Raw genomic sequence first — 12,900 nt, forward strand, 5'->3', positions numbered from 1 at the left:
GCGCAATCTACAACTGGAAAATGCCTTCAGAACTCTGCCATTGTGTGAATCACTTCCTTCGAATTTCCCTAAAGTTCATTATTTTTCTTCTAGGAACGTTATTTGTCAACGCTGTTAAAATACCAGCGGAAAGAAGAATTTCGGGAAATTGTGACTTGAAAAATTCGGATTCAGTTTGGCGCAAGAGTCATTTGCTTTCTTTCATTGTTTTTCGTCACCCACAGAGAAACTGCACTAACGTCAAAAAGAATTACTCCTGCAAACTTGTATTTTATTACATATTGAATTCTATCATACATCTTTCTTTTCTCTTTAATTGGGGTGGGGTTTAGCTTTTTTGTCCTTAGTGCTCAGTGTAGTGTATAATCTCTCCTCAGCGGTGCTCCAGCGAGCCCCCCCTTTTTTTTTTCGAGCGCAGCGTGAAATCTGAAGGTGAAAAAATAGAAGATGAGAATGATCCTCTCGGGTCAAAATTTTTTTTTCCTTTAATTTTAAAACTTTTTCAGTACTTCTTTCTTCGTTTTCCTCAGAGAATCTCTCCAAAGAAGAAAGGCTTGATCCGTCTTAATGAGCTTAAAAGTTCCTTTCTACTTAGAGTCAATAGACCTTTTCGGCTTGTACATTTTGTTTTCCCAATACAGATCATGTGATAATACTCAGGAGGCTTGGTCCTTTGTTTTGTTCATTAAAAAGAGTGAATACAGGCATGCATGCCCTCATTTTAATGAACAAAACAAAAGACCAAACCTCCTGAGTATTATCACATGATCTGTATTGGGAAAACAAAATGTACAAGCCGAAAAGGTCTATTGTTCGACAAATCGTCATTGTCCATTCTCACCTGTTAGCACAATTATTCCGGCAATTATTTTGTTTCCATGACTCTTTGTGTGTTTTCGTATGAATTATTATGAATAACGTGAGCAACTCGTCCCTAGGGAAAAATCAAAACTCATCGTTGCTTGAAATTCAAAGTAGTAGTAAATAGTTATCACTTGGAGTTCCTTAGTTGACAAGCCACTCGTGTTTTGCGTTCGCCTTCATCTTCAACTTCACGGATTGATAAAATGATCACAAATCGAGGTAATCGCGAGTTGATGCGAAAAGCTGCCAAACAGACCAAGTTCCAAGATCCTGTTGAATCTTTGCGTATAAAATGTTTTGCTCGTGGTGCAAGCGGGATTCTAGGATTGGGAAGGTGAGTTATTTTGAGAAATATTAAAATTATTTTTCTGTCAAAGTTATCAAACCCCATGACCAGGTGGTATGGTTCATTATTTTTTTTTTCAATTAGTGCACTCGAATGGCGCCCAAGTGAGATTATTTGAGCAATGAATTCATTTTCAATATATTAGGCAAGTTAAGCACGAAAAAGCCGAACTAAAAGATGGTGAATCGAATTGAATCGCAAACGACCGTGTTATTTGGGGGATATAAATTATATTCCAGCGACGAGTATAGTATCTCGACGACTAATTACCGATATCATTTGAAATTTCAAACGAAAAACTTTATTCAATCATTGTTTTCATGGAGTAGCCTATCAATTTCACCAGAGGTTGTCTCAACCGAAAAAAGTCTATGGACAAAATAGTCTGAGCCCGTGCTCACTGTGTACGCGTTCGTTGCGTTGTCACGGTAACACAAACATGGAATCTTCGTGACTTCATGCGAGGTCGCCATATTTACTTTTCCTTTGCAAATAACAACAAAATGGCAGCGACTTACCGTTCAGATTCACAAATGAAACACAAGTGCAAAAAGGTGCTAAATAGTAAAGGAACCATAGACCCAGTTGAAAGATTGAGATTGCAATGTTTAAGTCGAGGTTCAGCTGGTATCAAAGGGATTGGAAGGTACGTATATCTAAAGAAGTTAAAATCGTCTCATTTCGCTTAATCGGTTGACTTCAGATGTACTGTTTTTAGAAGCATAGGTCTGTCACACGGTTCTTAGACCGCATGCATGTCATGCACGCTAGATCCACTAGACATTTAAATAAAGTTCCTTTCTTTTATATTATTATGTCAAATTATTAACTTCTTGCTTATAAAAGGGGAAAATATGCGAGAGGGAAATTAATTCAAATATAAATTGTGCAGTAATGCTGTATGTCTGGCATCTGGCTCTTTAAACAAGCGTTATTTTGGATTGTTATTGTAGTATTTATGAACACTGAGGCGAGTAGTTTATTTGCAGATATAAACAACTCAATACTGTCTTGGAAAATAATATCGATATAAAGTTGTGAATATCACACTTGTTTGGAAACATTTTTAGAGATGCCTTTCCCAGGTCCTCTAGCTGAAAGCTTAACAACTGCTGTGTCATAATCATATTAGCATATCACAATATGATGATAAATGGCCAAAATTATTGTCTTTATCCTTTTGCAATGTTTGACATATGAAGTTCTTCAAATACTTATTTAAAAGAGTGATTTTTAATTTGTTAAAGAATTATAAAGATGACAGAGTTGTCCTAGCTTTCAACAACTGAAATCTTGCTTCCTATAAAATTATAATAACATTATTTATACTGAAATGCATCACAACAAAAATTGATTGTAGTGTTTTAATTTCTTATACTTTCAGGGTTTTCAGAATTATGGATGATGACCAGAATCGCACATTAGATTTCAATGAATTTAAAAAGGGCATAACTGAGTATGGTCTTAATTTGGAGCCAAAGGTACAGTATGCTGTTTTTGCTTTTCATCCTTTGCCTTTAGGTTTCACTCTGCCAACATTTACCCCTTTGGCAATGGTGTTTCACAGTTCTTGCTAAATTGAGCATTTAGCTTAACCCAGGTACCATGTCCATCACACTCCAATAATTTTTATAGGTTGAACATTGGTTTACTCAGTTTTGTCGTCTTTGCTTTCTGGTAAGGATGCGGCAACATCCAGTGGTTCTGATGCCAGATTTGCAAGATGCTCTGGGTTAAAATCCCTTTCTGAATGCCAGATGTGTTTGTCATTGGTGGTTTGGAACAACTCCTTTGCACTTTTTAAATAGGGAACTAATGCCATCAATGTTTGTGAAATGCAAATAAATTATACTAAAATGGACAAACAAAATGACTTCTTATGCCCTGCAAATGCCTTTAAGTTTTTGTTCATTTTCTTGCCACTTTCTTCTTAACAACAATGAGAAATGATCAAATGAGGGTTTCTTTGGACATATTCCAAGGGTAAATTGTCATAGTTTTTTAACTTGCAGGCCTTAAGTTTTATTCCTGAATATTTGGAACACAGTAATAATAATTATCATTACTTTGTTCCAAATATTCAGAAATGAAACCTATTCATTATTTACATATTGAGCAGATAGGAATTGGCACACATTGACTGCAAGAAAAGAATTGATAATATCGGTAATTTTCAGATGAATTTTCAATGTTGTCTCCATCATTCTTGCTTATGTTTCCCAACAGCAAACTCATTGACTTCCTCCACCTGGGTCTCTTAAAGTTACATAATAATTAATTTGAAATAGCTTTTTAAAACAGGAGGACATGGTCTGACAAGCTTGGAACTTTCTCTGATTTAAGCGTACAATGAATAAAATGATACATGAAATGAATCATATATTGAACTGTGGATATGAAATCAAGTGAAGCTAATTGATCCTTGCAGTTATAAATGCAATTTTAGCAATTGCGTAGAGAAGCCTGAAAAATTCAAGACTTCAGAAGGGTTTGAACCCATGACCTTGCCCTACTGGTGCGAGGCTCTAACCAACTAAGCGATGAAGCCACTGAATATATGACTCATTTCATGTATCATTTCGTTCATTGATTCGCTCATCACGGGAACATTTGAACTCACAAATGACCAGCTTCTAACGTCAGTGGCTTCATAGCTCAGTTGATTATCTGGAGCGCTGTCGTTGCGAGGTCACGGGTTGCTAAAATTGCATTCATAAATGTGAGGATCATGGCTTCACTTGATTTAAGTTTACACTGTAAGTCTAGTCACTTTGTTAAAATTATTGATAATATTAGTTATTTGGGAATCGGGTTCATGAGATTTCAATGATAGTTTTTTGGATGACGCTTGTCACGTAATTCTTCCCACAAGTGTTTTGAATGATTTAACAGTAAATTATCTGTCTTTTAAGAAAGGCTACATGTAGATTGTTTTCAGGGTTATCCGTTTGTGTGACATTTGTTGTCAGCATTTCATTTACTTAAGGCTTAACCAGACTGAGTGTCATACATAAATTTTTGGAGTCATTTCGTACCTATACAGAAGTAAAAAACCAATAGAACACCTTTCATTATCATTTTCCCCAGAACTCTATCAGTTATTGGTAAAAAGTAGCTTATAAAAATGTAATACATTCAATGATAGACATACTGATTTAGTTGTCCAGATATTAACTTAAGTTATGACAAAATAATTGTTTATTATTGATTTACCCATGTCAAACTTTTGTCAACCTGTAGGAAATGAAAGAGATGTTTAGTGCCTTTGACAAAGATGGCAGTGGTCTCATTGACTTTGATGAGTTTCTTATTGCTCTAAGAGTAAGTTTATTAACGCTGAAGTGTCTTTTAACTTGTAGAATTATAATGTGAAATAGATATGATCCTGACACTGAACTTGACGATTTGACAATAGCACGTAATTGTCCAGTTTAGTGCAAGGATATATCACTTCAATCTTTTGTCTTTAACTCAAACTTCAAATACACTTTTTTTTAAAGAATTATAATAGTCCTGAAAGGCTGACCAGGAAACTAGTAAGGCGTTGTATTAAAATCTGCAAGTGCCTCTATTGGATTAAAAAAATTATTGTAATTATAATAAAAATGTTGATTTGTTACAGTAAATTATTGAAGAACTTTTTGAGCCCTCTTTTGTCCATCTATAGACAGAATGCATAAATGGCGGCCAAAATGTACTCTTTGTTTATGTGCTAATTAGACTCACTAGCCTTGCTTTCAGGCAACATTTCTTTTTTTATTTTGTCCATGCAAACGAGCACATTAACAAAATAACATATGTCTGGCTGCCATTTATGCATTTGGTCTACAGTCAAATGCCTGAACATTCAGATTTTAATTATTTATTGTATTTGACAAGGAAAGCCTCTAATGTACAGTGGTTTCTTGTGAAATTATATTTCTATAAGCATTTAAATTTTGATTTGTGTCAAAGCAAATAAAAAATAACGTATGATTTAGTAAATTTAATGCATCTTCTTTATCAGCCTCCAATGAGCAAAGCAAGGAAAGATGTAATAAATGAAGCATTCAATAAATTGGATAAAACAGGAGATCAACAGATAACAGTTGAGGATCTAAGAGGGTCAGTGTATATTGAACAGTACAATGATGCAGTAGTCAATAGTTATGCCCCTATTCTTTTCTTTGTTCAGTTTATGCACTATAGTGCCAAAATTAATGAGAAAAATAGTTTGTGGTAATTTGCCATGTATTGCCAGAGAAAAATGATCCTTTTAGGGTGGATGAATTTATTAACCCACTGACACTTCAAATGCCCTGGGACACCCAATCCCAGGGGTCAATGAGTTAATTATCTTCTAGTAACCATCTCTTGGGAGAGAGCACATCCTTGAAACAAGCTGGGCAACAGTGAAGAATATGACTTGCTAGAAACTGACCAGTCGTCATAGCACCCATACACTGAGCTAGTTATGGTAATTTACGCAGGTGACCTATTCCCGATACTTCTTTTTTGGTGAAACCAACCCAGATAAGACTTTCATTCATACCTTAGTTTACAATGTAGTTATGTAGACATATTAAAACACACTCTGCTAATGTATGGGTCCTCTAATATTGGCAATGAAAATTTTGTGAATTCAAAGTAAAACCTTTCTCTTGTATTCCAATAATTCTGAGAGAATTCCCATCATTCAGTGCTTTAAAAACAGTTAAAATTAAACTTTTGTGACCAAATGTTATTTTCTAGAGTATATAATGTCAAGTCACACCCAAAATACCAAAATGGTGAAATGACGGAGGATCAGATCTTTAGGAAGTTTTTGAACACTTTTGAAGTAGGCAGTAATGAGATTGATGGAACGGTAAGTACTCAAGTTTTCTAGCATACTGTACCTGCTCCCACAGCACTTGATTGTCAGTCATGATTATGTCTTCTTCTTCTTCTTCTTCTTCTTCTTCTTCTTCTTCTTCTTCTTCTTCTTCTTCTTCATCATCATCATCTTATTATTATTATTATTATTATTGTTATTATTATCAAAATGTGGTTATTTCCTGTCAGAGCGTCTTTCTGCAATGTGCCATCATAGACATCATGATGATTACATAACCAAACCAACCACTGTGGCAACTTGTTGCTCATCTCCTTTAAAGGAGAACGACAGGCCAATTAATCAGCAGTTTTTCCAACATTGTTTCTGGAAAGCCAAACATAAGTAAAGTTAAGTTTTTGGGGTTATTTCTTCTTGTTTTCTGTTTTTTGCGAGAAAATTATGTTCAAAGTTGGGCTTTTCCTGCTTTTTCAGCCTTTTCAGTGCGGGCTCAAAGAATAAATCAGCAGCCTGGTGTGGGTATTTTCTTCGTTGTTGTGCTGTAACAATTCTTTTTGGACTCAATATTCACGACAAACATCACTCAAGACACTGCTGGGGAGTCTGCTTCTATATGGGGCGCTCTCGCATGTGTTTCCCCATATCATACATCATACATCAGGGATCCCTCAAGGAATGGGATGACTACTTCTCTCTTCTCCTTTACTTGTAAAATTTTATTTTACAGTTATTATATAATTGTACTTGTTATTGTTGATAGAAATTTTGCCTCTAAGTATTGGCTGATGTTATGCCATTCATCCCACAGGGCACGATTTATACCCAATGACCATGGGTCCTTTGAGTTAATTAGAACTCCTTTAGTAATCAAGTACTTTTTGAAAAGTGAAGACCTATAAATTATCCACTGCTAGCTCCTGTCTTTCCATGTGGTTGAGCTGGCGGGCCAGGGTTGTGGATTAATTGAACTCGAAACAACTATAGATGCTGTAATTACAGAATACACAATACTGAACAATACTCTTTGGCAGATACGTCCCTATTGAAATTGATGTCACATGGCAACATGACATCACAATGACATCCCAATGACATCACAACTTATAACACAACAGATTCATTTCCTGGTTACTACGGTCAGAGATTTTTCTCTTTCCTTGTCTGCACCCATTTCTGCAACCACAGTTAACATTGGAGTGGATTTCCTGAGTTTTTCAGTGATACAAATACCCATTGAGAATTACAATTTATGTACCTCTGTAAAAAGCACATTTTTTTACAGTTTTTAACTGTGCTAATTACTTAATACACTCTACCTCTTTTCTCTTTTAGATAACTAGAGATGAATTTATGAACTACTATGCTGGAGTCAGTGCATCCATAGACAACGATGCTTATTTTCTTCTAATGATGAAAAGTGCCTACAAACTTTGAAAACATTTATGCCCTGGTTAAATAGATTTCGCTTCACATTAGTGATAATATTAATTACTCCTTCACCATTTGAACTGTGATGTAGGTCATTTTTTTGGCCTTTGGAAAGATAGGCTGGAGTAATAAAGGGCCTTTGATGGTACAGCACGAATTAAAATTATGGTTTGTTTGGTTTGAAATCAATGCAGTTGCAGCTAAACGTGCTTCAAAAGATGTGCAAGATGATATTGTCCAAACAATTATACATGTAGCTTGTAAAGTGTAGTGCTTTTGAGGAGTATCTATGGTACTATGTTCCGATGGAAGGTGCATATTCTTAGAGACACTTATTTATGAGAGTGAAAACTGATCAAATCTGATAAGCACATTGATGTCCCTTTTTTTTCTTCCTTACCCTGCATAATTATGTTTTCTTCTTCTTAAAGGAAACATAAGTGCATGGACAAGTTACTGTTTCTAGTGATAGGATATAATGATTATTTCATGGTGATGGAGGGTAGCAATTATTATTATTCAGCAAATGAATAGTCCAATAAAATTAATTATTATTATTGTATATACAATGTACGGTATGTATGTGATATTGAACCTTACGTGCTGGCTTTAGTCTTCATAAATCACACATCATTGTAAACATTAACAGTTTCTCTTCTTTTAGCTTTTTGAACTTCCAATATTTATGCTTTCACTACAGATTCTCTAATTTATTAGTTTAGAATCTGTAGGTTGATTGACAGTTCACTGTGGAAAATCATTCATAACACCATAGCATCTGTTTAAGCAAAGCTTAGAACAGAAAAAAAAAAGTAGCGCAAGTATTTTAATGTCATACTAATACGGTATTTGTAATGTTATTAAATGAGAAAAATGAATGTTGTTGATCCTATGTTTTGTTCTTTAATGTTAATATTGTTGAAGGCAGCCATGAAAATATTTTGTTTGTCTGCCTTCAATAAGCAAGCGTTCTTCCCTGAGGTAGCAGACCTTTATTGTCTTAAAGGACTTCCAAAGATATCAAAGGCAGTTATTTTTCTTAACACGTAATAATTCTTGTTTTGTCAAATTCTCACCAAGTTCTAAACCAATCATGATTCACTTGGGAATTTGTATTCCAGCAAGTTAAAGCCTGAAAGGCTACTTCACAAAAACTCTTTGTTTTATGTAATGTTTAAAAAATGAACAGGAGTGTTTTATCGGGTTTAAAACCACAAGGCGTAGCCGAGTGGTTTTTGACCTGATAAAACACGTGCTGCTAGTTTTTTGAACGGCTTCAAAAACATTCTTGGAAAAGCGTGTGTCAAGAGAGTTCATAACAATAATTATGCTTTTGTGAACGTTAGAAATTAGCATACAAGAAAAACATTTGGGATTAAATTATATGCAAGAAAATCAAATCTCACATGTGTTTCGTACTTTCTTCTACTAACCGAAGAGGACATGGCGTCCTGTTCCAGAGCTTTTCGGAAGCCTAAAAATGCCAAAAAAGAAGAGCTCCCCAAAAAACCAGTCGGCCGACTGTCTGTCAACTGTCTGAAGTACATTTGTAAATTTAACTGTTGCCCAACTGTGGGCTAACAGTTGGCCAACAGTCGGCTGACAGGTTTTTTGAGGAGCTCTTCTTCACAATTACCATATTTTCACATTGGTGACACAAGCAAACTCTTAGCTTGGCCTTGAATTAAAATCTATAAATATTGATTCCAACCACTGTCACATTTGAGGAACTACCACACCCTTGTCACATTAAAAAGATTTAAATAGTCATGATGTGATTACAACGCAAATTTATATTTTGAGTTGATGTTGTCTAATAATTCCACCAGCTAGGTCGTTTCCAGTCAATTCACTGTGAAATTGCATTTTTTGAAGTACATTTGTAAATTTAATTTTTGCCTTTCTTGTGACAATGACATTGTCTTAGTCATTATTATATCTAAGAAACCAACTACTCTAGGTAACTGCAATTAGCTGGTTGCTGGTTTTTTGTGATAACCCTGCTGAAATGGTAACCTCTAATTCATGCCTCAAACTTGAGCTCCTCCAAGAACTTTGTATGCTGATCAACGGGAAGATCATAAAATAGCCTTTTTTTATCTGCAACCTTTCTGTGCAGAGCAACCAAGTCCTTAGTATTTGGATTGTCAAAGGTTGTAGACCAAATTGTAAGTGTGTTCTTATTAGAGAGACTCAAGAGCCATAACATCTGTTCCATGGACTTCCCTATTACCTTTGCCCTGACTGGAAAGGTGACTGGTTGATTAATCTTGGCTAGCAAGTTTTTCATTTGCTGAACCATGGGCCATTCATAATGATCATCTCCTTTAAGATAAAAGTCTGTTTTCCAACCGACTGAAAGGGTTGCGGAGGGGAAGAACTTGGTACAAAGCGATAAGAAAATATGTGGATCTACAGCATTACATGCAAATCTGCAAGGACCAAGCAAGATGTCAGCATTCAGCCACACTGGAGTGGATGTGTGTTGGTGCAGAGAATTCATTTCCTCCCAGAGGATTTTTAGTGAAGGTTCAACCACAGCCGTTGTTTTGAAATCCAGTTTGATGCCTTTACGAGTCGCAAGAACTGCTTTAACAAACTCGACAAGTGACAGGTCGCTGTCTGTACTGGGTGGGTGAGCCATGATAGGTATCCCATCATCGTCTCTTAGTAATACATCTGCTTCAATCATCATAACCTTAATTAAAATAATAAATAAAAACGGAATTATTGTCTTAATTGAACAATGTTGAATCCTTGTACTATTACCATTGGCCAGAATAAAATCCGGAGGAGGCACTTTCAGGAAGGGGGGTGAGGGAGGGGAGGGGGGGGGGTGCAATTATTTTAAACCTGCGCACATGCACTGTCAGAGTTTATTTAGGTTACCTGGTCCAGTAATCAAATCATATATTGAAATTTTGTTTGTGGAACATTGAGATGCAAAAGGAACTATGGAAAAAGTACTCTATAACAGATTTCATGAGGGACATCACTCACACAATTTGCCTGTGACTCCACATTAAAAAAATTAGAAAAAAAATGCTTTGTTCATAGTGGAAGTACATGTAGCTATCAAGCTAGTTTACAGGCACTCCACTTTTAACAATCTGAAAGAAACAATTCAAACCAGATTCAATGCTTCCAAGTTACACTCTTATTAGAAGAGTCTTAGAAGGATTGGCACCACATCGTTGTATTATGTATTAGCAATCTTGTGGTACCAAATGAACCACGGATTATTGCTAAAGAAGAAAAAGTCGTCATTGTGACATAAAATGTCACTGTGGCAACAGGAAAGCCTTGTAAAAACACCCTTTACTTTGTCATTAGTTGCTCATATCTCAAAAACTAACTTTGTGACCCCCTTTTTTGTTGCTGAAAAGTGATTAGAAGGCCACAATGAAACTTTGCAAATTAAGTTTAAAAAAATTCTGTATCGCATATTCAGAGCCACCTTAATTCTAAGCTTTACAGTGGTAAGTTGCGTTATGTCAACCTCTGGTTTGTCAGTTGAAATACTGTTACGAGTTATTGACATTTAATATGGTTACTTTACTTTACATTAGTTACATAAACAGGTGTTCCCTGCAACCATAGTTACCACACCATCTTCATCATACACGAGCCAGTCATGCGTTAGTTCTAGACTTTCAGTCGTATTGCATGCAGGGTGTGTGCCTAAAAATGCCTTTGCACACGCGAGATGTCTTTGAGTTCTGCCGTACCCTACAGACTGGTCATGAAGTACTGTCAAAGGCATCCCAATTCAAAATGTTTAACTTGCTCTTTCCATCATGCATTTTAACATAGCAAAATGAAGAAATCTAAATATTAAATAAAGACAAGTTTATTATATTAACCTCTCCAGCTAGTGCCTCTTGCAGCTTTTCTTGACTGTTGACTGCATGTGCCCAAGTGACCTCTGAAGCATCAGATACATCGAAAAATTTTTGTATATCTGTCATGGAAGCTCCCACTCTGCCTTCCATTCCCTGGACTCCTACAGACTAAGAAATCAAAAGGTGTGATTTCTCCAAGGTACACTATTGCATAACATTAAAATACCATACATCTCATTTGTACCTTTCAACTACTGGATTAATTTTTTGCAATCCTCCACCTTGTGTGGTGGTTATTGAGGTGTGTTAAGTAGAGACAGAAACCCATAAGAGTTGAAACGTGTAACGCACGTTCACAGCTTCCGAATATTCAGTGCAAACTGATTGGTTGATGTTTCAGTGCTAAGTACCATATTTGGAAACCCCTCGTTCTTGTTGTTCCAAATATGGTACTTAGCAAGTTGAATATTCAAAAGCTTGTTTCGCAGCACACAAGGGGCCGTTACACGTTTCAACCCTTATGGGTTTCTGGTAGAGATTGACAAAATCTCAAGGTGCTGTCTCAAAGAGAGCAGGCATCCAGAGGTTTAAAAAATAAGACCTCGTCATGCAAGAGCCTAATCCTAGATGAGATCAACTGTGAGGAAATATGAGAACTTAGTTGAGCTTTTATAGTATTACATCCTTCCCTAAATACAATGTGCTCAAAACTCCCAATAAACTTATACAATAATATAAAATAAATTGCCATGTAATTTGGTGAAATAATCAGAGGTTAACGAGAGAGCCCTTGGTATGTCATAGCTGCCACATTGGTCGAATCGTCAGATGCTACTGCACAGAACAAAAGTGAAAAAAAGTCCTTTGGGAATTTGACTCTATTAGAATGCAAAACATGAGCCATAATTTGCTATTGTTTTGTGCACCCCTTGTTTTACACCCCGGGTAGTCATTCGATAACATCGATAATCGATAGCATTCGATAACAATCGATAAAAATAGATTAATTTTTTCGATATTCGATAAAAATCGATAAAAGAGTTCGGTGTGAGTAATCGATAATTATCGATTTTTGAGTTAGGGCTATCGATTTTATCAATAAATATCGAATTTATCGAAACTGAATTATCGTACCAATTCTCGAAACGGAAACACCAAAAGATATTAAAGAGCTCGCAGAGACACTTATAACAACTTCCCTGTTCGTTAAACAATAAAAATTTGATCACTTCTTGCTCCCCATATTTCTTAGGTTAAAACGTGGTTCCAAAACCAACGGAACAAAGCAAAAAAGGAATAATAAGACGACAACCAGACTGGACGACAACTGAAGCCGAGGAAACGGAAAAAAAACTTACGTTTGTCATTGAAGCCGGGTAATCGAATTTTTTTTTAATTTTATTTTTTTTACAATTTACTACAATCCAATCTACGAAAATAATGTAATCAAACAATAAAATCAGGAAAAAATTGTAATGCAGTCTCTTTGATCTCTTGTACAGTGTTTGTCAACAAATCATTTCATTGCCGCCTTTGAAATCTACATTTAAAAGAGTCACAATCAAACGCTCCCTCAACGGAAACAGGTTAATTTTTATCGATTCAAT

At 35.7% G+C, this 12,900-nt stretch overlaps 2 protein-coding genes across 5 annotated transcripts in view; one reads left to right on the forward strand and one right to left on the reverse strand.

The window, feature by feature from the left end:
- Window positions 1-773: 773 nt before the first annotated feature.
- LOC137973310 (calcyphosin-like protein) lies at window positions 774-8,329 on the forward strand. Of its 2 annotated transcripts, none has more exons than XM_068820098.1 (6): window positions 774-1,198; window positions 2,595-2,691; window positions 4,451-4,531; window positions 5,217-5,314; window positions 5,942-6,056; window positions 7,356-8,329. In XM_068820098.1, the coding sequence occupies exons 1-6, from the start codon at window positions 1,068-1,070 to the stop codon at window positions 7,455-7,457; spliced, it is 624 nt and encodes a 207-aa protein (XP_068676199.1). In that variant the 5' UTR covers window positions 774-1,067; the 3' UTR covers window positions 7,458-8,329. The 2 variants fall into 2 exon arrangements, with proteins under 2 accessions (XP_068676199.1, XP_068676198.1); XM_068820097.1 differs by lacking the exon at window positions 774-1,198 and adding an exon at window positions 1,645-1,856.
- An 895-nt stretch (window positions 8,330-9,224) lies between these two features.
- LOC137973308 (protein FAM151B-like) overlaps window positions 9,225-12,900 on the reverse strand; it is a 4,296-nt gene continuing 620 nt past the window's right edge. For 2 of the 3 annotated variants that reach the window (XM_068820094.1, XM_068820093.1), the window contains exons 2-3: window positions 11,315-11,461; window positions 9,225-10,149 (exon numbers count right to left, since the gene is read on the reverse strand). In XM_068820094.1, coding sequence (XP_068676195.1) covers window positions 9,475-10,149; window positions 11,315-11,461 — 822 coding nt within the window. In that variant the 3' untranslated portion in view covers window positions 9,225-9,474. The remainder of the gene's footprint in view (window positions 10,150-11,314; window positions 11,462-12,900) is intronic. The other variant, XM_068820095.1, reaches the window with a different exon arrangement.

The sequence above is a fragment of the Montipora foliosa genome, chromosome 10 (genome assembly GCF_036669935.1).
Source record: "Montipora foliosa isolate CH-2021 chromosome 10, ASM3666993v2, whole genome shotgun sequence".
NCBI classification, from domain to species: domain Eukaryota; kingdom Metazoa; phylum Cnidaria; class Anthozoa; order Scleractinia; family Acroporidae; genus Montipora; species Montipora foliosa.

Coding starts and splice junctions, on each gene's coding strand:
- LOC137973310 (XM_068820097.1), top strand. CDS start 1,669: ATGCGAGGTCGCCATATTTACTTTTCCTTTGCAAATAACAACAAAATG. Junction 4,532..5,216: donor AGTTTCTTATTGCTCTAAGA/GTAAGTTTATTA, acceptor CTTCTTTATCAG/CCTCCAATGAGCAAAGCAAG. Junction 5,315..5,941: donor ACAGTTGAGGATCTAAGAGG/GTCAGTGTATAT, acceptor GTTATTTTCTAG/AGTATATAATGTCAAGTCAC.